This window comes from Rhyacophila brunnea, unplaced genomic scaffold (assembly GCF_057557595.1).
Source record: "Rhyacophila brunnea isolate RB1 unplaced genomic scaffold, BYU_Rbru_1.0 scaffold_6, whole genome shotgun sequence".
In the NCBI taxonomy this organism is placed as follows: domain Eukaryota; kingdom Metazoa; phylum Arthropoda; class Insecta; order Trichoptera; family Rhyacophilidae; genus Rhyacophila; species Rhyacophila brunnea.
In genome coordinates this window covers 14,272,616-14,297,503 of record NW_028233276.1, presented here as the reverse complement: position 1 = coordinate 14,297,503, position 24,888 = coordinate 14,272,616, and the positions used below count along the sequence as shown (strand labels likewise).

The following is a 24,888-nucleotide window of genomic DNA, read 5'->3' as shown; positions in this document are numbered from 1 at the left end:
GTTTTTACATCATTGTTTAGAATAGGTATTGAAGGTATATTTAATTTTATTTCAAAAATATATTCTTCTGGCGACATTTTAGGCTGACAGCTGTCAAACTTTTATAACCTCCAATAATAATAATAAAAATATTTGATTTCAATGTGTATATAAGCATGATATAAATCCAAAGTGAAGCTACAATACACAAAAAATGTTTAAATTAATAACGAAGATTTTAAAATATCGACCAAAACCTGTAAACGTGTACGACATTTCGGGATTCAATACATTGCCGCCACCGTTTCCAAATACCGAATATATCCTTATTAGGAGGTTGTTTAGTGACGAGGTATCCAAAGCTAAGAAAGCGGCGCAATGTAAGAACACGGAAGAAACTATTTTCGATAAAATACTATCGAAAGAATTAAAAGCTGATATAATTTTCGAGGACGACAAATGCATGGCTTTTAACGATGTTTCTCCGCAAGCACCCGTCCATTTTCTAGTCATTCCAAAGAAACGATTGTCTTGCCTAGACGCATTCACAGCAGATGATTCGGAAGTAAGTACTATCCATTTCCTTCAACTAAATTAAACTAAACATTTTACTTCAATTTGATGATCTTGATAATCTGAGTAATCCAATACCCCCCCGTTTGCACATGCATGGATTTACTGCTGACAGTACGTATTATCGCGGCCATAACAAAAAAATGCACATGTAAACACGTATTATTGTGCAAGTTGCAAGATTGCATGCATCGATCAAAAAAGTTCGGAAGCTTCTGAATTTTCACGCGACAATTGGACTGTGTGATATCTGCACCTGCGCAGTAGAACGATAGTGGTAAACCTATAGGGAAAAAAACGAACTACTTGCATTTTTATTGATTTTTATGACGTGCAAATAGCACCTTACAATGACAACATCACATCTCCCTTAGACAGTGTCCGGCGCAGAGTCGAGCGTTGTGCGTAACTCAAACAATAACCGTGTGTGAAAATGTTCGTAGACAATGTCTTTTTTGGTTATACGTTTATATGTTTGAGTTGCGCACGCCGCTCAACGCTGCGCCGAATGGTGCCACTCAGGACGTACACTTACTCTTGAAGAATGAGATCGGCGAGACAGTCAGCACTTTTACGTGTAAACAGTTATTATCGCGATAGTTTTAAAATACACACTATTGGTGCGAGTAAGGTAAATGTACCAATTATCGGCACCAGTAGGAAAATGTGGTCATGGGATTAAAATAATAGGCTCAGCTTAAATATATTTGTATGTTTCTTTTTTTGTATTTATATTTACAAATATTGTTAACAATAAAAAAGTTCAATATCAACAATATTTTAAGTTTAATATTATTTTTTTTATGTTTTAACAACATAAGGCCAATTGGTCCTATTATCGGCACCTGAATTAAATTTAGGTACTAATTTCCGGCAGCCTATGTTCGTATTATCGGCACAACTTAACTTATACAGGAAATTTCTATAAAGTTAATAAACTTAACTTAAAAAATATAGGTACAACAATTACTTTGTAAGTAAGATTTATATTTTTCTTCATTCATACTTTGCTACAATATAATATATACTTAGTAGGGTATAGTCCTGTTTTAAATCCGTTTTTGATGGTTTCCTTCTTTGTTTGATCCAAACAAGTTTTGAGTAATGGAGCATCTTCTCGCAGCAGTTTTGAATTGTTATTTTGTATTTTCCAATTGAAGATCGAAGTCTTCCATAAGCTTTTAATGGGATGAAAAAATGTTGGGAGACCCTTGTTGTTATAGTTGGATGCCTCTTCAAAAACAGTTTGCACCAATGTCTTCCAGGTATGCCACCAGTGAAGCAATTTGCCTTTTGTAGCTCTTTCAGTAATAAAGCTACACTCTCTATTAGTTGGGGTTATTTCGTTACTGGAAAGCCAATTTTTCCCATATGGTGAATCCATTCAACAATAAGTTGCTGCTCTTTTACGGTCAATATTGTTGGTGGTCCACTCTTTCTGTCCAATGATGATTTGCCTAGAACCTTATCCTGGATTGTGGATCTGGGCACTCCGAATTATTTGGTAGCTGCCATTGTGGCCATTCCTCCTTTAACAGCTTCAATTGCATCTTGAAGCGATTGCCGGCTGTATAATTTTCGCACCTTCTTCATCCTTAAAATAAAAATGTTTCAATTATCGGCACCCTTCGTGCTTATTATCGGCATACATTGTAATCGTATTTAATAAAGTAAACTATAATTTATATCTTATTTTAAAAAGTTTAAAATTAAGAAGGAAAAGTATTTCTTTCTAAAATCTCTGCTACTTGTGTAATTAAAAATAATTTAATAACAGTATTTAATATTTTTGCATAATGATCGATATCTCTTATTACCGGCACATTATGTGCTAATTATCGGCACACCGAATTTTTAAAGTTATTATTCAATTTTAAAAGACTATTTCTGATTCTCCTGATATAAATTTGGTGTGCCGAAAATTAGCCAGGAGGTTAATTAATATTTAAATAATTTAAAAAGATTTTAAAATATTAAATTATTTAATTTCTATCAAAAAATAACGCGCTTTTAAAAATTTGTTTGCTTGTACCTATTATCAGCTTTTTGCCGATAATAAGAACAAGTGCAAATCGTATCGGTGCCAATTACCGGCAGCAAAATTTACTTGATTTTTTACAATACTATTATATATTACTATATTACAAAATATTTTACACTTTAGCAAAAAAACAAATTAAATATTAAAATATAACCTTACATCTAATACTTCAGTTTAAAAAACGTTTGAAAATGCTTAACACTAGATATTCGAAATGTTTACTTACTTGTCAAGCTTTTGCCTCAAATATCCCAGTTCATCTAAATCACTCGACGTGTGGCAGGAAACAATCCAATTTCAGAAAGTACTTACAAGCATGAAGCAAAAACTTTATCTCTTTCTATCTCATGAGAAATGTGGATTTCGGATAACACATTCTTACAGCCATAGAAGTCCTGCCATTCTTATTTTTTGGAATTTATTCTAAAATTGCCGATAATTGGAGCAGTGACGGAAATTGGTACATTTACCTTAAATCCATGCACGTGTACAGGCGCTATAGTACATTGCTGCAATAGTTGTAATGTGGTGTAAAAAGAAGTTATTTGCTAATTTTTTAATGTATTTTATTATTGATCACATACTATATTGCAATTTTTTATCATACCTATTAAAGGATACAGTAGGTTCTCACAATCGTGAATAATGAAAAACAGGCCTGAATTTCTAATTTAACGATGTTTTTATTCAAATGCATACACAAAATTTAAGAATGTACCATTCTTTATTGAATATATAATTTTTCACCGTAATTGCTGAGTGCATCGGTAGTTTCAATGGTAAAGCACAGCGTCTGGAATATGATTGTTATGGGGGTCAAATCCCATTCAGTGCCAATATTTTTTGTTGTATTATGAAAATGTACCAATGTACAAATTATTGGATACATGTCGCGACCCGAGAACTACAAGGTTCTAAGTGTCGATTTTTGGCCAAACTAAAGTAATAATGAGGCAGTCTTCCAAGTCATATTATCTACATACTATATCAATATGAGGTCAATATTTCTTATATTTTTTCATTAAACCCCAATACTACCGAGTTCTATGTGCACTTTACAAAATATCTGTGGTACTATAGAGTTCTATCATAATCAAAAAGATCCGTCGTTCTACGAAGTTCTATCTGTTTTGACATTTCGTGGTTGTGAATACATTTAAAGTTGTTAAAATGGTTTAAATTGCAATATGAAGAGTAAAATCTTGTTGTTTTGTATTTTAAATTTATTATTATATACTTCATGCAGTGTTTTTAACAATAAACCACGAGTATTTACATAAACTACTATAGCTTCGAGATACGAGGGTGGGTCAATAAGTCCTTAGAAAAGCCGACAGGTGGCGCGACTAGTACTGTAAGCGGTTTGTTTTCATGCAGCGGCACTACCGATTCAGTATGCTGCGAAGTTTCAATCAGATTGGTCGGGTTGTTGTTTTTTATTTTCGTACATTTAAAAAAAAAATTTGCTTGTTTACAAAAATGGAGAAAATTGAGTTTAGAGCTGTTATTAAACTTTTTAATATAAAAGGGTTAACAGCAAAGGAAATAAAAAATGAGTTGGATTTAGTTCACGGCATATCTGCTCCTTCACTTGCAACTATTTATAACTGGTTAAATGAATTTAAACGTGGTTGTACATCAACAAAGGATGAACCACGCTCAGGACGTCCTGTAGAGGTGACTACACCAGAAATAATCAATAAAATCCACGATATGGTGTTAAGTGACCGAAGATTAAAGTTGAGTGAGATAATTGAGGTTACAGGGATCTCAAAAGGTAGCGTCATTTCTATTTTACATGAAAAATTGGGCATGAAAAAAGTTTCTGCAAGATGGGTGCCGCGTTTGCTCACAGTCGACAATAAACGCAATAGGGTGGTGGCCTCTAAAGCCCTGTTGTCGCTCATGCAACGCAATCCGGATGATTTTTTTCGTCGCTTTGTGACTGTAGATGAAACATGGATACACCACTATACTCCGAGACGAAAGAACAGTCAAAGCAGTGGATTGCGAAAGGCGAACCATGTCCAAAGAAGGCGAAAACCATAAAATCAGCTGGTAAGGTTATGGCTACTGTATTTTGGGATGCACGTGGAATTATTTTCGTTGATTATTTGGAAAAAGGAAAAATAATAACAGGGGATTATTATGCATCTTTATTGGACCAGCTAAAAAACGAAATTGAAGAAAACGGCCTCATTTAAACAGGAAAAAAATCCTCTTTCATCAGGACAATGCCCGTGTTCACACATGTTTACGATCAATGGCTAAAATTGAAGAATTGAAGTTCGAATTGGTCGACCACCCACCGTATTCGCCAGATTTAGCCCCCAATGACTTTTTCCTTTTCCCAAACTTAAAAAAATGGCTAAGTGGACAACGTTTTTTTTTCAAATGAAGAAGTCATCGATCGGACAAATGCTTATTTTGAGGACCTTCGGAAAACTTATTTTTCTGACGGTTTAAAAAAAATTGAGAAACGTCTAACCAAGTGTATTGAGCTCCAAGGAGATTATGTTGAGAAATAAAAAAAAAATACAAAAATAAAAACTGTTTTAATGCTTTTTTCTAAGGAATTATTGACCCACCCTCGTACATAACCTCAAAAAAATGTTTCGTGATATTTGATATCAACAGTAAATTGTGAACTCACTAATAGATGAATTATAATATTATGAAACGTAAGTGAGGTTTAATTATATATTATCGTTATTTTTTTAAAATTTCGTTACAAACGACGTTACAGTTACATATTCACAATCTATAATAATGTCTAAATATTGAGAGTGTTTTAAGGCTATTTCATTCATTGATTTAATGTTTTAGGTTTAAAAGTCTTCCTGGAAGTGATATAAATTTTTGAGATGTTTCAGATCTCAGTAGATGAGGTGAAGAAATGATTATGTTGTATTCTAAAATCCCTATTCCTAAGAATTCCCACACTATAAAGAATTAGTATATTAATAATTATACAATATCATTATGATGCTATGATGGAACTGAAAAATATGCCTCTTGCTGGCTTGAAGTTTATTCTAAAGCTGAGGCGAATAATTTGATACAAGAATTTTTACACAACATTCCCTCAGCCATTAGTAACAACAATCTTGTATACACAATTACAATAAATGTATCTGATGTAGACGAAGACAACAAGCCAGTTGAAATTGAACAATAAACATTGGGCTTGTTGTGTCAACAATAGTTTTGTATTTTTATTAAATTTATTTTCAACATAATTTTCATTTTAAATTACAAAAAATTATTTAAGTTTTTCCGAATTTCCCATTTTCCCAACAATTTTCATACATTTTCTCCGGAAAAAATATTATATTAGATAACTTTCAAGAGTTTTATTTATTTTAACATGAAAAAGTGAAACTATGTGTCCTGGATCACCAGGATTTCCATACAAATTTCAGTTAGAACCTTGTAGTAAAGGCGAGTCGTTTGAGTTTCAGGTGGACAAAGTTCTAACTGAATTTATGATATATAAAATTAACCATTAAAAACTTGTTTTAACGTAGTTTTATTGACAGTTACAACATAGCAGTACCATCATTAATATATTCAATCAAAAAAATATTTGAAAACATTCATAATTAACAAAATACAAGCGTTCAAAACTTCAACAGCCCATAACTTTTTTGCTGCAGTTGTTCACTTAGAACCCTGTAGTTCTCGGGTCGCGATGTGTACCTACCCGGAACAACTGTCAATAGCATATAATATGAAATTAAAATAGCTTCTTTGTCACTATAACGTTGGTTTTCATCAATAAATTTTCATCATTCATAATTCTGTTCCAGATTCTTTCTCACCTGATGCTCACAGCCAAGAACCTTGCCCAAAAAAAGCTACCGGGAGGCTATCGTCTTGTCGTCAATAACGGTCGGGATGGCGCTCAAAGTGTTCTTCATTTCCACATTCACATTTTGGGCGGCAGGCAAATGATTTGGCCTCCGGGATAAATATACCTGTCTGCTTTTTGGACAATCAAATAATATGGTAAACCTATTACGAAAAATCGGATATCACTTGAGATACCACTGACATAATTTCAATATAAATTTTACCAATTTGTAAGTACGAAAAAATATTGTATGGACATATTAACTTATTCTATAAATTACACCTGGCACACAATTTACAATGTATATTAAAATCTTAATCAATTAAGATTGATAAACATTAAAGAAATTAGAAATTTTCCTAATGTTTATTTTGCCTTGGTATTTTATATTTTATATCTTTAAATATTTTTGTCTACTGGTTCTGTAAGTTTCGAATTAACGAGGTTTTACTGTACTCGGTTTTAAGTTAGCTGCTTGCAATTGTTAAAATGATAATATTATGTAATAATAAATCCAATGGTTTGCAATAGGGTTACCAAATTAGTAAGACATACCGGACTGAAAACGTGTACTTGCCTTCACTATGTAAATAATCCTAATTTATAGATTCTTAGTTATGCTTAATATGGTTTGGTTTACGGTTGCTTATTTTAATTTTAATTGGAGAATATAGTGTAGATTTTTTTCATACCATCGTACAGGCCCTCACCAACCGGGTGTAGAGGATGCGCACCACCCAGATCGCCCGTAAAATACCCAAAAAGTAATTTTTGATAATTTTATGAAAAAAAATACATTGGACGCTAACGACACGCCTAGCACGTAACGATCAAGTGGCAATTAGATGTAATTAGCATGCTATTTAAATATGGTAATTAATTACTAATTATCTAGTCAGCAGTCAATGTATTAAATAAATCATTTACTTAAACTGAATCTTTTTAAAATTTATGAAGTGTGTACGTATGGCCAGCACTTACCAAAGAATTGCAAATCAACGAATTAATGCACAATATATTTTGAAATATTGACTCATGAACCACCTTTGGCGCAACCCTGCCATTGAGAATGAAAAAATTGTAATATTTCTAGTTTATTGCGGTTGCCATCATTGTCGCATCTTACTGATATCCTAGTTATAAAATGTTCAACAGGTAGCGGGAACTAGTTGGGAGATAGTTGTAATGTATATTATAGGTGTAATATTTGTTACCATTTTACGTGCAATAAATAATATGTTATCAATTTTACGTTGGCGTTTTATTTTACATAATGTAGTGATAACTGACTAAATGTGGTAAATTCATAATATATACATGTAGTTTTTCCATGTATTATGTATTTAAATTCAAGGCATGTGTTTGAGATGTCCTCTCATTTCTAATTAATACGCCAATAATTTACTTAAAGATGGCAGGATTTTACTGGCCAAGAACGAAGTGTCACAGTTCAAGACATATTCATTACATCACAATAAAAATAATAATTATGTACATCATATTATGATTGTAATAATATCAATTTAGGCACACTGTCATGTAAATTTTTATGGTCTGTGAGATTCCATAGGCCCGACCCGCGTAGCGGTCGCAACAACTAACACTGATTGGCATGCTCACTTTACAGTCTGTGATCTACTATCCAGATCAGAACTGGTGGTCTCTACTATTGTCATTCTTCAACTTGAACAAACATATTTGTCTTTCATGATCACAAAGATATACTCAATTTCACATTTGTCATGAAAATGACATATTTTTGTCTTCGTTTGAGCACCCATTAAACCATTATCCTACTGTGCAACAGAAAGAGAAAACTACACCTCAGCTTAAAGCATGGGAATTCACAACTTCTCTTTCTCACCCTTGCAGCAGGCCGTGAGTGTACAAAAACTAATCAAATACGAGGTCACGTGAAATTCCTCCGTGAAATGGTTATTTTGAAAACAACTTACATGTAAACTGGTTAAAGAAATAAAAATTGTAGTTCCTCTTCAAAATCATGTTCACACTTTTAACATTTTCATGATTCAATTCATATGGGCTGGACCCTATGGTGTAATCAACCAAAATCCATCCCATATACATCCATCCTAAGATCGAGGGTTTAAAGACTAGTTAAAAGTGTTTCAATCACACTTTAAAAATTTACTAGACGAAATGGACTAGAACAGTTTATTAATTTTATTTTTAGTCGACGATTACTGTCACAATAATTTAAAAATTATGTGTGATGGTATAGAACAGCGGTCAGGAACCCAAATGCATTAGCGTGCCACAAAAAAGGTAATTCAAAGTACTGGACACTCACACTCAGCGTGCCACTGAAATAAAACTAGTAAATTGTATGGCAATTTATTTGACTATAATAATACACGCTACATGAAAACATCATAAAAATTACAATATTTAAACATTAGTGACTCCCTTGAGGTTCAATTTTGGAAACTAACACCTCAATATTTGGTTCATAGTTTGAAGTTTTTAATTTTATGCATATTTCCGAATTTTCTTCAGTTACACAATTTCGATACGGGTTTATAATATATTTCGTAACTGAGAATGTTTGCTCACAGTAGTGATACCTCCACGTTTCTACGTGTATGGAGGACCCCTTTAGGGTAAATTACGAGCGAAGCTATGGATGCCACATTCATGTTTCTTATAGTCCGCTAAGCCAAATGTCCGTCTATCGCCGCTCAATCAAATAAAGTGCTCTGTACTTTTATTAGTTAACAAAACGAAACATAAGAAGTACGTATCTAAAGGATACCTAGACAAATAATTTTTGTTTTTAAAACAATACCGTAACGCGAAAGGGTAAGTTAGGTAGGTATAACATTTCGACGGCACGGAAATGTAATCTTTATTTTTTACAAAATTTTGAACCGTACTTAGTAAACCTTGGGTCGTTATTAAGGCAAGAGAAAGCAGGTTAATTTGGAAGAATACCTGGGGTAGCGGTTAGATCAAAGTCCATGTTTCCATTGCATTAAGAAGTGCAGGTAAATAAAACGCCAGGTGTAACCAAGGGGTGCAAAACTTTACAAGTGAATTGTTTTATTATGTTGCCACCGTGGGAGGTATTTACATTTGGTTTTGATATATTTTGCAACTAACTAATAATTTAATGATTATTATAGATTACATTCTTTCCGTGAATTTCGTTGTTGATTACCGATGTTAATTTTAATAACTTCCAATTGAAGCCGACGGCCCTTCTGTATCAATTATAGCAATAACTATTATTGTAGGTATTTCAAAATTAGTAACACTGTTGGTGAAAAGTGAAATTGAACACGATGACTGTCAGGAATTAAGTCTATTCCCGATCATAGATTCTGTCGACTTGTTCGCCGGGGAATAATATCTGTGGTGGATTCCATAGCAGATGGTATTTTTCCTTTCCAACCGTGTTACGCAATATTGCCATGTGAAAGTATAATTAAATTTGTGTATCTATGGTGATTAAGGTTGACAAGTATCTCGAATTATGTATCGCGGAATTTCCTTGCGAAAGTGTTCTTCTGAAAAATATTTTAAATGTAATAGGTATTATTTTATTTTTTGTTTGTGATCCGCTGTATGTAAAATCTCGTGAAAGACTAAGGCCAGCCCAGCATTTTATACCCCTGCCGAATGCGAAGTCGATCGCTGCAGGGCATAGGGCATTTGGCCGGGTTAACTTGCGGACAAACCCTCTCTGGGAAATACCTTGGTGAAGGCGGCACGCGGTAGGTGACCAATCTAGCAGGCAGTTAGTCAAAGAGGTTGGACTGGACACGGTGTCCAACGCACGCCACGCCAAGTGTTATAATTTTCGCTGAATTGTCAAATAATCTCAGAGTTCGCGTGCTACGTTGTAGTGTAGAATTCGCTAGTGCTACAAATCAAGTCATACATAGATTCTTAACCTTAAGTTGCCGCAGCCCACGGCGCCCATCATTAACAAATTTAGGGCTGTTGCAAATTATTTATGTGTATTGATATTGTGTACCTGTGTGTTGTGTTGTGTGAGTAACCTTTTTTGTGAACCTTAATTGTAAAAATAAAACTTTCTTCTAAGATTTGTGCTACGAACAACGTGTGTTTCATTTTGAATATCTACCATCATCAACTGTTAATCCTACATCTTAACCCAACTGTCAAGACTACCTTACGCTGAACGTGCTCTACCAAACCAAACCCAGCTTCGATTGACCGCCCTGAACAATTTACCATCACTGAGCTAGTCGAGGGGTGGAAGCTGGTTGTGTGACTCACACGTATCGACCGACGGCGCGCTACCAAGGGCGTCATTAACGTCAGGTCGACCGGAGAATTGAATGCGGAGGTCGGATCGGGCTGTGCGGCCCCGACTCCCCTCCCTACCCGGACTTCCGGGGTGTCAGTAGTATGTACGTTGTACCGAAAATACTTAAAAGAGCGAATGCAACTTTTTTCATAGAATGAAATCTGTCTGGGAGTTCATTCCACATTTTGGTTATCATGTCAAGATAATTATCGTTTTTCATAATTTCATCTCTGACAGTTTAGAAGTTTACTTTCCAAATTTCTTTTGTTTTATTTTATTGTTTAATTCGATTAACTCTAAATCAACATACTCAATGTTCAAAAGTGTATCATAATATTATTAAGATACAGTTTTTAAAGTACTGAAAATTTTAATAAACTGTCATTTTCGAGGCGTAACACCAAAAATCCTTGCATAGCTCGTGGCATAGGTTGCCGGGCGCTGGTATAGAATGTATAGATTATCACCACTCGGCCGTGCATTTGCATTCAGAAATCCGAAAAAATAATATAAGGGGGTAAAATCCTCATTAGAAAATTTGAACTGCGGCAAAGGTTGTTTGCATGTTTGAACATTTCGTAGTTACTTAAATTTGCCTATTGTCAAAATATTCATTAAATTAAATGATGATATGTTTATCAGCCCGAGGACACCGTCTGATTCCAATTTTAGATTGAGGAACAAAATATATTTTTTTAACACCAACCTTACTGATTTTCTTGCAGAATCAGAGCATAAAGAAAAAATTAGCAGCAAAGAATTTTTTTGCTTGCGCTACATCTTTTTACTAAACTATTTAACGGGTTGTTACCGTCTGAAATATAAAACGGTTTCATGATTAAAATTAATTGGGAGACACTGTATCTATATAATATAATTTTCCAAATGTTTCCCAAATTTTGGATTTTTCGATAATGGGGTGCATGGATGCATGCGTTCCGTCCAGAAAATAAGAATCATCTGACAAAATCAAGATGTTTGTAGGCAGCAGTATGTCAGCCTGACCATACTAACCAGACTGACCAGACTAAAATATCGGGACAAACAAATAAATTGGTAAATAAAAGACAATTTGGCTTACAACAATATTTATATTCAGTCATATTAAAATAAAATACATCTATTGCAAAAAAAATAATCGTTGAAAATCTTAAGCAGATTGTTTTCAATTGGCTATATGTAACAATGTTTCCCAAACCTACAATATGCTATATTATTAATTGAACTGGTGTTTACGTGATAGAACTCCATTATAATGGTTTTGAAACAAAGTTATTTTTGTTCATACTTTAATTCATTGACGTTGACAGCTGTAACAGGCTATAAATCCATCTTTGGAATGGTCGACTATAACTATTATAGTCGTATATAGTCGACCGTTCTGAAGATGGGTTGATAGTCCAAAACCACTGTCAACGTAAACAACTCGAAATAGAATTAACAAAAATGACATTGTTTCAAAACCATTATAATAACCTTGTACACCCCTATAGACATAGGTTTTACCGGAGCACCTCATTTTTTACAAGTTTAATTAGGGACTTTGGCGGTATTGTGGTTGGATAATATGGGATGTCTAACGAAAATGAAGTAGACTAATTCTAATTCTGCTAAAACTTTCTTTACACAAAAAAAAAATATTTGTACCATTTTAAATATTTCACATACCACAGTTTGGGAAACACTTCACCTATTAAACATGTTTTACAATATTAATATCGTTGTTTCAGCTTTTACAGTATGCAAAAAATAATATTCCGTCTGTCTATGTGGGGTTAAAGAAAACCAGCATAATATAATACAAAATAAATTACAGAAAGCTGAAATCCACTGCATAGAAATAACGTAGACAGCTGACAGCTTGTAATAAACGTGTGCTCTATTTTACAATCCTGGTAGTTAAAACAAAACCACTGTCAGTAAAACTGTGCGATTGTGCAAATTTTTACTGGTAAAGGATAGAAGAGACAGTGACTCTCAGGCTTGCGGCCATAATTTAGCAATTATCATCAGTCAAGTCAATTCAGTTTTGTGCCAACCCTGTCCACAGCATTCTCAATCCAACACTCAAACGGACCCAATTGATATTGTAAATATAAGTACTTGGTTTTTAATCAGCCAATCTTGTGAAACTCGTAAATCCCATCTTGGTCGAAAATGAGTTTAATGAATACGTTGGTATTATCGAATATCTGCAGCCGTATAAGATTCTTGCACCAATAATACATCAAATCATTTCAAAAATCAAACCCCAAAAACCTCGTTATTTGTGTCCATACAACAAAAAAATTTTGCAAACTTCATAAATAATTGAAACAAAAGTCAAACAGTTTTTACTGCCTCCTGAAAACTACTTTTAGATTTAAACGATTTACAAAATAGAATGATGATGTGTTGTAAAGATTAATTCTGTACCTCTAAGCCAATGTATCATAATATATCCAAAAAGAACACTTTCTGGAAAACATAATTTAGGATTTTTCAGTTGCTTGAGTGGACTTTCAGCTTGCTTGGTTTCAGAAATTTCAGGTTTTCGTAATGAATATACAGTAGAACCTCGATATAATGGACTAATGTGGGTGAGGGGGTGTCCGTTAAAGCCGACAGTCCGTTATATAAAAACACTAACAAAATCCTATTTATACATCTTTGGATGATATATCCAGACACACGCATTGTGAAGTGATGTTAATGTTCGATATCGACGCGCATGCTTTCAGTAATCCTACTTTGAAAAAAGAATCAAATTATGTTTGCACTTTCAAAGTCTGTCGAACTCTATTACGAAAATCCGTGTAATATACCGGAATTTCGTTATCTGACTAATAGTCAATAAATGATAACTTTATTTTGGCGTGTTGTTCCTTCTTCCTCGCCATCTTCACTTCCATCCTCGTTTTCCAAGATCATAACAAATGCATCCATTCATTTCGAGTCAACAAATTAAACTGCTGTGTTGTCACAGCGACCCGCATTGCAAAAATGTTTGTGCTACATCCAGTCTACGAGCAGGACGGCATTGTGACTCGAATTTGAGTGCGAGAGGTATGACATAATTATCATGCGGAGAACATTGTTTACAAGCGATGATACTTGGATTTAAACATATAACATTAACAAAATGTTTTTAACAATTTTCACATTTGACCGGATATTTTGTCCGTTATATCAAGGTTATCTTGTACTCAAAAAGTGAATTGACTCTGAAAGTGATAATACTTAAGAGCATACATCAGTGAAACGGCAAATAATTTTCAACTAGTTTTCTCATTTTCACTTGTCGCCAATCGGAGACCGACAGTCGAGGTGTGCGCATGTCAATTTGTTTTGTCATGGCGTCGGAGGAATATATTCTTAAATTGTGTAAAGATGACTAAAAAACTTTACATATGTACTTGAAAAAGAAAACATGTCAATAAATATACTAAATATTATTATTAATAATATAACATTAAACATAACATTAAATGGATGCATGTTGAATTTTTATGACAAATTATATTTCGTTCGGCACGCGTCATTTGCACAATCCGCGCATCGCCTAGCCACGATCTATTTAGACCATGCCTCAACTGAAATATAGCCTTAATGTACAAAATCTGTAGATAACTAATTTTTAACAAAATCGCACATAGTACAAATACACTGGCTCTGAGGTACAGAATTTTTTAGTATATACTGGTAGATTTCGGTATGGTTTGAAATAATACTTATGGAGCCGAGCGATGTTCTCTCTAACAAGCTTTTAATTGAGCAAACATGACAAATTGACGTACATACATAGTTAAATCAGGTGTAAAACATAAATAAAACTTATTAACATTATTTTTGCGGTATAAAGCCATATTTGTAAAATTATAGGTATGTATGACCGATACCTATAGAAAGTTTTCGTCTCAATTTTGACTGTTTTCAGGTCTGTCTTTATTACTGTAAAAGATTCATTTACAAAGGACATCCATAATCTTTTGCGACCATCTGCAACATAATATTTGAGTAAACATTGCAGCCGCGTAATATAAATGGCTCGCGAATTAACTCATGGATGAACTGATATTATACACTTATAAATTCACTGAAACAGTCCTCACTGCTGTCATTTCAGATGTCAATTGAGACATGTAATTTCATCAGGTGTAGTTCCACTGAACACAGAAAGTTTGTGGACAATTTAGAGTCCAGGCATGATGTAGGCGATGTTATCGAGAGTGTCCTGTAAGATGTGCAGTGGTGGAGCGATGGAGGGTATGTGGGCCGTCAAGCAAACTAGCGGAGCGAGAGAACACAGCAGTGTATCCAGGAGAACTGATACGGAGCCGGAAACTGCTATTTGACCCTGCAAAAGAACAAAAACAATGCTTAAATGTATGGAAAAAATAATTAATGTTACTTAAAATTTATGATCATTGTTACTTTGAAGGAAAATAGATTTAACGGTTTATCCAAAAAGTAGGTAAGCCAAACAATAGCACGTTAGAAGTGTCATGAATGACTACCATAATTAATAAAACGTAAAGTATTATAATTATCTATTAATACATTCTGTATCTATTTTGTTTGTAATAACATTATGAATCAAGTATTTGGTTAACCTCATGTTCCTTGAGTCGTTCCCCGATGATGGCCAAACTTTCACCAAGTAATCGAAGATGTGCCCCTACCTCCGCAGGACCTACCCCCACCACTCTGTACATGCCGCCGCTTCCTCCTCCGCTGCCTGCCCCTCCGGAAACATTTGATGACTGAAAAATAAGATTAATGAGATTGTTTTTTGTCCATAGACTTAGATAGTTACTAAGTTACTAAGGTTCCTTTTATAGTTAATTGTAAGTATTTTTTTTTTTTTTTTTTGAATAAGTGAGATGTTTGTAATTTTTTATTGACAATATTTGTCCTCAGTCAGGCCCAAATTCCATCTGTTCTATGCTTGTACATATTGTGACAGTGCAGCTTTATGATTTACAGCAGTCATGGTACCTTACTAAATACATACACTGGGTGTCTTTGACTATGACTCTGTCAGTATCAAGAAAATAAGAAAATGGACTATGCAGTCTCTCGTATCATCCACAGTGAAGACGCGACATTGGATTGCGTTTCTTCAAGGCAACCGAACTTGCTTCAATACTGTCCCACAGGACTCTATGAGATGCAAGATGCAAAAAGAGCGATAAGGATTCCTGTAAACCCCAACCTTTTCATATACTCTAGTACTAGAAGTAGAAGTTAGGTTTTTGATTAATACTTTATTGGAGGTACACAATACATTGAATGTGGATCGTGTGGATGCTAGCACCCAGGAGTTGCATGACAACTGTTGAAGTAAAATCCACCATAAAGGCAGTGCAGGCGTGGGGAGATATCCTGGACGCAAAGATTCAAGCTAAATTAGGATTATACTTCCATCACAGCAATGCAACAAATGCATGATGACTTACCGAATTGACCGTGTGACCTGCTTGCTTGTTGTGTGATTGGTGTCTGCTTCTTGACGAGTGCTGTCCGTGTCCATGCTGGTTAGGCGGGGTCACATTTGATGCATTGTGGTTTGCGGATTGTTGACCTTTCACCGTATGTTGAGAAGCTGAAGACAATTAGGAACAATAATAATAAAATCAATACAATTAGCACATCAACAAACATCTCAACTGTTTTTAAAGTGAGTATATAATTTTTTCAATATGTGAAAATGTCACATCGGATTGAAAAGACAGTGGAAAAAAACAGCCTGTAGCACGCGATGGAATTACCCTTTGAACACCACTACCATACAATATAACAGAATCAAGTCTCAGGATTTATCTTGGCAATATCTGTATGTTTAATGATTCAAAGAATTTCCTGATAAAAATGAATTTAAAATTGTGTTAAAATGCTTCAGTTTTTGACAGATGCAGGCGATAATAGTGTGCAGTTACTAGAGTCTGTATTCTATAAGCTGGCGTTCATGTCACATCCTTCGTAAATGAAAAGCATTGTGTCATCGCGTTCGACTGTTGCAAGTTTTCAATGAGAGGGAATGCAGTGCTGACTGCTGAAGCGGGGGGGAAACCGCATGCCAGCTTATAGAAGACAGACTCTAACACTATTTAATCATTAGTCAGCATTCTTTTTCAGCTTCACTTTCATATATTATTTAGGCTCTATAGTATCTTCTAGAGAAGGTTTTTTCTTCAGTCTTCAGTAAAACGTGTTAACGAAAATGCATGAAATGAAATTTCATGTTTAAATGTCTAGCCAGATCGGTCTTTAACTGAGTTGTCGCCATACACCAGTAGCGAAGGGTAGGGTAGGCTGTTAAGATCTGCCATAAAAAGTGCACATTAAACTTTGTTAGTCATACGTATTTGTTTTTATTGAACTAAGACTACAATTTACAGATGGTATTGGTTAGTTTTTAAAAATCAATTAAACCTTGCCTAACCAAACCATAATAGTTTTGGTTATATTTTGGACGATACAACAAAATTGTACATACTTTTTCATTAATCCGTTGGATTAAGAATAGGTACATATTACACATATTGTCAGTTCATTGTTCAAAATTTCTTAAACCCTGCCCAAACCAAACGATAATAGGTGAAAAATATTATAGTTATATGAGGCGTCTAATTAAAAAAGCGACAAGTCCACAATTCAATATTTTCGGGAAACAATGTTTTTATGTTTCAAGCTTCAATTATTTGTTTTAACGAGAGATTATTTTTTCCGTTATATTCTATGTCGAAATTAGAACCAAATGGCAATTTGTTTCAGCCGATAAACTCTTAAATGCAATAAATATACGCAAAATAAAATTGGACGTAGCGCTACTTGTACCTCACTTTTTAATTTATCCCGCATAAGGCACATATTTCCGTGGCACAGTCATGAGTTTACCAGATGCTACAGCATGGGAGACACCCTTTTCAATATTGAACGATCCCTTATTGGTTGACTTAAACACGCGGGAAATCAACCAAGCTTTAAATAATATGAAACATGGACTTGGCACTTTTTGTAATAAATCGAGACTTAAAATATTTTTTTCGTAGGGTTGTCGCGTTTTGGAATTTATACAATATGTAAAATTATACAAAGAATGCGTGCATATTTTTTTCTCGATTATGATCAAATGTGGACTTATCGCTTTTTGGAATTAGACGCCTCATATGATTTAATTGCATAATTTTAGATATATTATAGATAGACGAGTATTTTTTGACTATTATCTATTATGACTAGGCTCTCGCAGGGTTTAATTGAATTTTAAAGACTAAAAAACTAACCAACACCATCTGCAAATTGTAGTCTTATTTCAGTGAAAACAAATACGTATGACTGACAAAGTTTAGTGTGCACTATTTATGGTGGATCTTAACAGCCTATCTCCACCATTCGCCACTGGTGCACACAGTGCCTGAAGATTCTAAAAGGCGAAACCTGGTACGCAAAAAAAGACTAATGGAATAGTAAAAAACTCAAATCAATAAAAATTTTAATTCAAATTCTGTCTAGTGGTCGATAGTATTAATGTAATAAAATTTCATGTTTAAATGCCTAGCCAGACCTGTCTTTAACCGAGGTGTCGCCATACACTACACATCTTTGAATAAAATTAATTACCATGTGATACAGCTTTGACAGGAGTCTGCTCAAGTTTCTTGGCGGACAAACGTTTAGCTTTACGCTTCCAAACGTACCGCTCGAGATAGTTTACCTGTAACACCATAAGAACAAGATTAAAATAAATAGGACTATAAGGCTACCACTATATCTCAGTCAACACCTTGTCATGGACATCTACGACAGAGCTTCCCAACCGGCATACTGGTTCAATTGGGAAGTGTGCTGCAATATATTGTTGAATACAGTAGAGGCTCTTCTACCGTTTTCCACAACATATGAGTGGTTCACAAGCATAGTGAACCAAGTCCATTCTGCTTATTTTTGAGTTATCTAGGTTCAAACATAATATTTGAGTATTTCTCATTCTGTAAGTATGATTCCCCTTACATAATAACTTAAATGTACTCAAAATAACACTTCAGAATTGCAATCATGACTCTTACAGAACTAGAAATACTCAAATATTATGTTTGAACCTAGCTTACTCAAAAATAACCAGAATGGACTATATAATATTAGTGAGCTATCTTTCATGTTCACGAATTCAACTTATTTAAATCTATTGACCAAAGAAAAAAATCTCTCGAACATCTCACTGAAAAAATTAATTACCTGTTATTTAACTGTATAATTTGAAAGGGAGTATTAAATTACGTTTTTTGAGCTGATTGCAATTAATAATCATTTGAAATATTAATTTAATGTTACATACTAAACATGGCTATCGCCATGCAAATTTTCATGTCTCTATAATGTTTTTCGAGGTACACAGTAGAACCTTGACGTTACGTGATCGGAATTCACGTTTTCGGGCAATTTGGGTGTAGTTTCTGCAGTTCCATCTCATTTTAATACATTTAATTTCCAGTATTACGCTTTTATTTCGTCGATTACGTCGGAAATTTCTAAATTCAATTGAAAATTAATATTCAATTTATTTTAACACATGCACCGTAATCATTGAAATTTTAAGTTGTAAACGTATAGGTGCACCCCTTATCAGTACAGTTCTTTCATGCTACGACCAGCACTCTGACATGTTGCCAACGAGTCTATGATAAATACGTTCTTGTGAATGACTTTTCTGTGGATACAGGGTAAAAGTTTATAAGTAGCGTTTTTACGAAATTAAGATTTTAATGCTAATGTGTGTAAAGAATAATTCTCGTACAACTATTAATGTTGTAAATTCACTATTATTGTGCTCTTGTGTATCATAGATTTCATCACATAAGCAAAATAAATAGATATTTTAATTATTTGTAAAAATAGCTTATATGTAATTGATAAAACCATTTTTAACTCCAAGTAAAATTACTTATTAAAAACATACACCAATTAACTTCTAAGCAAGAGTATTTTGAACTTTGTGATTTATTTCAAAACCGATTATCTCAGTTGCAACCAAACTGATTTCAGCAATTTTACCCCGAAACTACAGATTTAATGATTATATTAGGTAAGTATACTAACATTAGCCCACATTTCACCGAGTCTTTTAGAAATGGCAGAGAAGTCCATCTCGGGATACTTCCGAATGAGATCATTCCTGACGTCACGTGACCACATCATGTACGCTGTGATGCGACTTTTACCTGAAATAATGGAATATTTAACTTGTTAGTTATAACATGCTATTAGATAAAATCATTGAATAATCAGAATACTCCCTCGCATACAAAATCTCAGTATTGAATGAACATCTATAATAATCACCCTTATTGCAATGTAAGTAGATTTCATTTTCAACTAAGTACTTACATATAATGTTTGATGCTGTAACGACATGATCATAGATTTGCAATTGATAACGACCCTTTTGATACGCAGATATAGCTTATTTTTTCCCACATTCATTTGTATTTGTTCGTTTAGATATAATAAAATTTGTACGAATGGACCCAGATGTCTAGGCTCATTCACAGGAGCTCTTTTATTTTCAACATACTGCGTTCATTAGTGTCAAGTAAATATATATATATATTATATATATATATTACAGAATACATCATAAGTAGAAATAAAGTCTGTTCAATTACAAACATAATATCCTTGTAATTTTAATTGGAAAGACTATTTTAGTATTTGAGATTTGCTTCTATATATTGTCTATTAGGCCACGCTGACAGAGCTTGGTCGCGAAACCACAGTGGCCAGTTAAGAACTAAGAAGGCCATTGATCTGGAGTCAGTTATTTGCATGCGCCATAAAAAATTGGTTGCTCGCAGCACCTGCCATGAATAAACATACAAGACAAAGATAGAGAATAGAAGTAGTGGACTGTATCAGTGAGTGGGGTGTAAGTGCAAACATAGGAAAAAGGGGTGGAGTGAGTATCCTTCACAGTGATCTGAATGCTCTGTGAACGACCAGGATCGCCAAGATGTACACTAGAATGGAACACAGAAACGGATGAACTATTGCAAAGAGCTGAGTGATGTAGTGCAGTACTCAACCAAATGTGTTGAGGTGCGAAGAACGACATTACAGCTCTGAGAACATTAGTACCATTATGTCGCTGTCATTAGTGACATTGCTCAAACAGCTAGCTTTAGATGTACGATGTTCTGTCGAGATATTACTTAGATACTTCACTTCAGTATGCCAATGCGCAATAAGATATTCTTATATTGTGGACAGGATTAGGATGGTATTTTGAATAGAATTCTCTCAAGCAATAGTTTATTCATTGCCAATAATTTACCTTTATCTTTCCGCTGCGCCTTAGCTCTGCCAACCACTTTGCCGTCTTTAACGAGGAGTTTCTTTTTGTTGCTCTTCTCCATCATATAAAGCGAATGCGAGGGTCGACTGTCCAACTCGCTGGGGTGATGTCTACCATCGGAACCTGATTGTGACAATCTGTTTACATCACCTGATGAGTCGAGGGGCATGTCGGCATCTGAATGATTGCCATCGTCTGTGTCCATCGATTCCATACTGAAATTTATTATACTCGTACTTAATAAATTTTTAAAAATTGTTTTAGAACCAAATTAATACAACCGGAACCATGTCCTCCAGAACTCTCGAGGATTCATAATGAAAACGTGCTGTGTTACTGACTGCCGAGTCAATACTGATGGGGTGGGATGTGGTCGGAATCCTAGCCCGATTTATGTCATAACTTATAACCAATGTATGCAATGGTTGCTACAAATAACAATCACTTCACTACTGTCCAACAAGAAGATTTAGGCATAAGCCGGAAGGCGCTGTCGTCGACTAAATGGGAAGAGCTTGTTCATTTATAATGGAAGTGCGATTAAAAATGGGAGGAGCTTATTAGTTCACAGTTTTAACACGTAGCCAAGAAGATGTTTTTCGACAGTAGTTATATAATATATTTCTTGTGCATTTTAATTTAAATGTTTATTGAACCTTCATTTCCTCAGTTCACCAACGCCTGATCTAGAGAGATTTGTATAAACTTTTTGTATTGCATCACTTGATTGTGATTCTTAAACAGTTTTAATATTTTTCAATTAATAGCCATAGATAAATTAATATTCTACAAATTGACACATATTTATATGTGAACAATTATCAGATGCACATGCATTTAGATTACCTTTAAATGGAAGACAGAAGATCAAGGGACATTTCTTGAGATTAGGTTAGGTTATTATTTAAAAACAGAAGGTCCCACGTAATCATATTTTTTTTATTTTAGTAATACAGTTTGACAATTATAATGAGTTGATAAAGGCCCTTATGCCACCCCCCACAAATGAGTTAGTTACATTTTTAAAACATAGAATAGTTCAGAGCGAGGCAAACGTCGATCAACTAGCAAATGGTCGTATAATACCTATCTCGTTAGCCGGGCCTCACAAGCCATCACTTCAACCGAATCGCCTCTCTCTGCTATACGTAAGTACCATGTGCAAAAGGTGGTATATTTGAATTTACAAAATTAAACGCGAGATGTTTAAATAAACAATTATACCCACCAAATTCATTCAAATTTCCTACCAATGCATTAGTACAGTTATTTCCAAACTGGGAGGCGCGAAAAGTTTAACACAATTAATGTAGCCGGAGGTTTGCAGTTTGCAAATGCATAGTTTATAAAATGGCCGCTAGTTATACACTACATAAAAAAAAAAACAATCCTATAAAAGGTTGTTTGTAAACCTGTCTGGAGATATGGAGACTAATTTTATAATATAATTTTGTAATAGTAAAAAAAGTCGCCTACAGGCGCTACTTTATTTTAGGGCTATTAAATAGTTTAATTTTGCTGTGTTGATTGAGGTGATTTTGCGTTGCATTTTGCTGTGTTATATTTATGATTGATATACTTAAACTATAAGTCCCGTGTGTAATTTAGGAAACACTACTTTAAAGCACCACACCGCCATTACCTCAGCGATAGGTAGGTGAGCCCGCTTCAGGATGTGGGGCCCATGATAGAATCCATTTGTCAACGAACGATAATGAATTTGGATTGAAAAGGAAAAATTGGTAGAATTATCATGCGATAATTCATTGAAACAAAAAACCCTAGTTCAATTTTAGTTAAATTTGAGTGAAGAATAATATAATACTTTGTCAAGAAAAGCAATGCTAGTTGTAAGTAAAGTACTGAACATTCGTAACATCATATTTATGCGAAACGAGATTTTCTGCATTAGCTGCAATGAAATCCAAATATTGATCCCGTTTAGTAGAAAAAGAGCACTTTGTACTAACAAGCACATTCATCGCATGAAAAACAAATTAATTTAAATTATAACAACCTTGTTTTTTTTTATATTTTGTTTTTCATTTTTGTATTTGTACATTTTTAACTATGTAAAATGGTAATAAAATTGGGGAGGCGCCAAGATTAGATTTTTTTAAAAGGGAGGCGTAGTAACATAAAGTTTGGAAACCACTGCATTAGTATGATTGCGACACTGCATTAACATTGACTAAGCATCCGACACCTAAACTCTTTGCTCTCACCTGTCTTGGTTATCGAGGGTAGCATCGTAGAAATCTGAATCGCTACCCGACCCGCCCATTCCCTCAGCATCTTCTTCGCTGTTTCCCGGATGGTGCGAGTCATCTGCATCATCTGTCCGACCCATGTGTGCACCACCATGGTGTGACTGGGGATGCTGGTGCACATTGGAGGGTGGGACATGCCCATGTGACTGCAGTGGGGGCCGAGTACTGGCCTTGTGAGCAGAGGGAGGCGCCCGGACAGCTCTACGCGAGTCGATATCATCGGGTGATTCAAAGTCAGTCAGTTTCGAACTCTTTTTACGAACACGGCCACTCCTCGACACACCAGTCACTTCTAGAGATTCTGAAAGGTAAAAAAAAATTAATTAACTGGTAATGTGTCCTCTTATAAGGTCATTCACATGTTGTTTTATAATGTGTTTTGACCCAGAGCATGGACCTAATAATTTGAGGAGGTGACTAACATCCATTTCGCCTATTGCCATTTCGCCAGCATCAATTGTAGATTCAATGAAGTATGTTAGTTGCTTCATTAATTCACTTGAATGGAGCAAATATTTAATAACGATTCTGCAATGTTTTAAGTGTGGTTAAAGAAAAATTAATATTCTTCACATTGGTGCAATGAAACATGGCGGATATAAATCATAATTTACAGCCACCATTCTTGGCAATTGTTTTCACATTTCAGTATTACCATGTTGTCTTCGTCTGAAGTCTTTGAATCAATGTTCTTCGGTAGGTACTAATAAAATTGTTATAAGACATTTGAAAGCAATAGTAAATACGTATGCGAATTTGGTAATGCCCATTTTTTTTTTAAATTTAACACGGCTTTTCATGAAAAGTTTCTTTGGGAATTTTTACTCTTGAAATTGCCTCGGAATTAGTAAATAATCTTTGCCGCCAAAACCAATGTCATGTTAGTAAGGTTAGATTGGGCGATGGAATATTATATTTGTTATCTGTACGTAAACCATTTATTTTCACGAATCGAAAGCTGCGATAAATAAAATGAATTTAGGAATTACTCTTTTACGTGCTTGAATTAATATAAAGAGCTGAATAGTCGTAGAAATTGGCAAAGCAAATAATGGTTTGACACATAGCTTACCTTCGGCTTTTTGTTTTTTGTTTTCGGTGTCCATCATGGTTACGATTTAAATTATGTTACGTAAAATTTTCAAAATGGATAAAGGTATGGTATACTTTTGAGAGTTTATGCAAAGCGATTCGGTTGCGCAATTAGTTAGTTGTTAATTTAATTTTATATATAAATAAACTTTTGTAATACCAAGCAATACCTAAAATAGCATAATAGCATAGAGAATATTCATCCAAAAATAGCTCATAAATAATAAACAAAGTCATCGCAGAATTTAAACCATAAACAACGGCTTTTAGAATATTTAGATAATTATTAGTTTTCATACAAACAAAATGAAACAACAAAAAAATGTACCTAGGTACCTATACCTAATTAACATCTGAACATATTTTAAATCACATCATAATATAATTATTATAAAGTTGTATCGTAGATTTTCTCTAAATGAAGTTCGCAAAAACTTGCGATACTGGCAACTC

The 24,888-nt window shown here is 34.3% G+C and overlaps 2 protein-coding genes across 2 annotated transcripts; one reads left to right on the top strand and one right to left on the bottom strand.

Moving 5' to 3' along the window:
* The first annotated feature begins 61 nt into the window (after window positions 1-61).
* On the top strand, window positions 62-7,690 carry LOC147065240 (uncharacterized). The gene is made up of 2 exons (XM_085956395.1): window positions 62-544; window positions 6,403-7,690. Exons 1-2 carry the CDS (start codon window positions 194-196, stop codon window positions 6,562-6,564), a joined length of 513 nt encoding a protein of 170 aa, XP_085812521.1. The 5' UTR covers window positions 62-193; the 3' UTR covers window positions 6,565-7,690.
* Window positions 7,691-11,813: 4,123 nt separating this feature from the next.
* On the bottom strand, window positions 11,814-24,640 carry LOC147065239 (uncharacterized). Its single transcript, XM_085956852.1, has 9 exons — window positions 24,416-24,640; window positions 23,299-23,644; window positions 21,053-21,288; window positions 19,822-19,943; window positions 18,346-18,439; window positions 16,179-16,324; window positions 15,333-15,482; window positions 14,436-15,076; window positions 11,814-11,998 (listed from the first exon to the last, which is right to left on the bottom strand). Exons 1-8 carry the CDS (start codon window positions 24,450-24,452, stop codon window positions 14,912-14,914), a joined length of 1,296 nt encoding a protein of 431 aa, XP_085812978.1. The 5' UTR covers window positions 24,453-24,640; the 3' UTR covers window positions 11,814-11,998; window positions 14,436-14,911.
* Window positions 24,641-24,888: the final 248 nt, after the last annotated feature.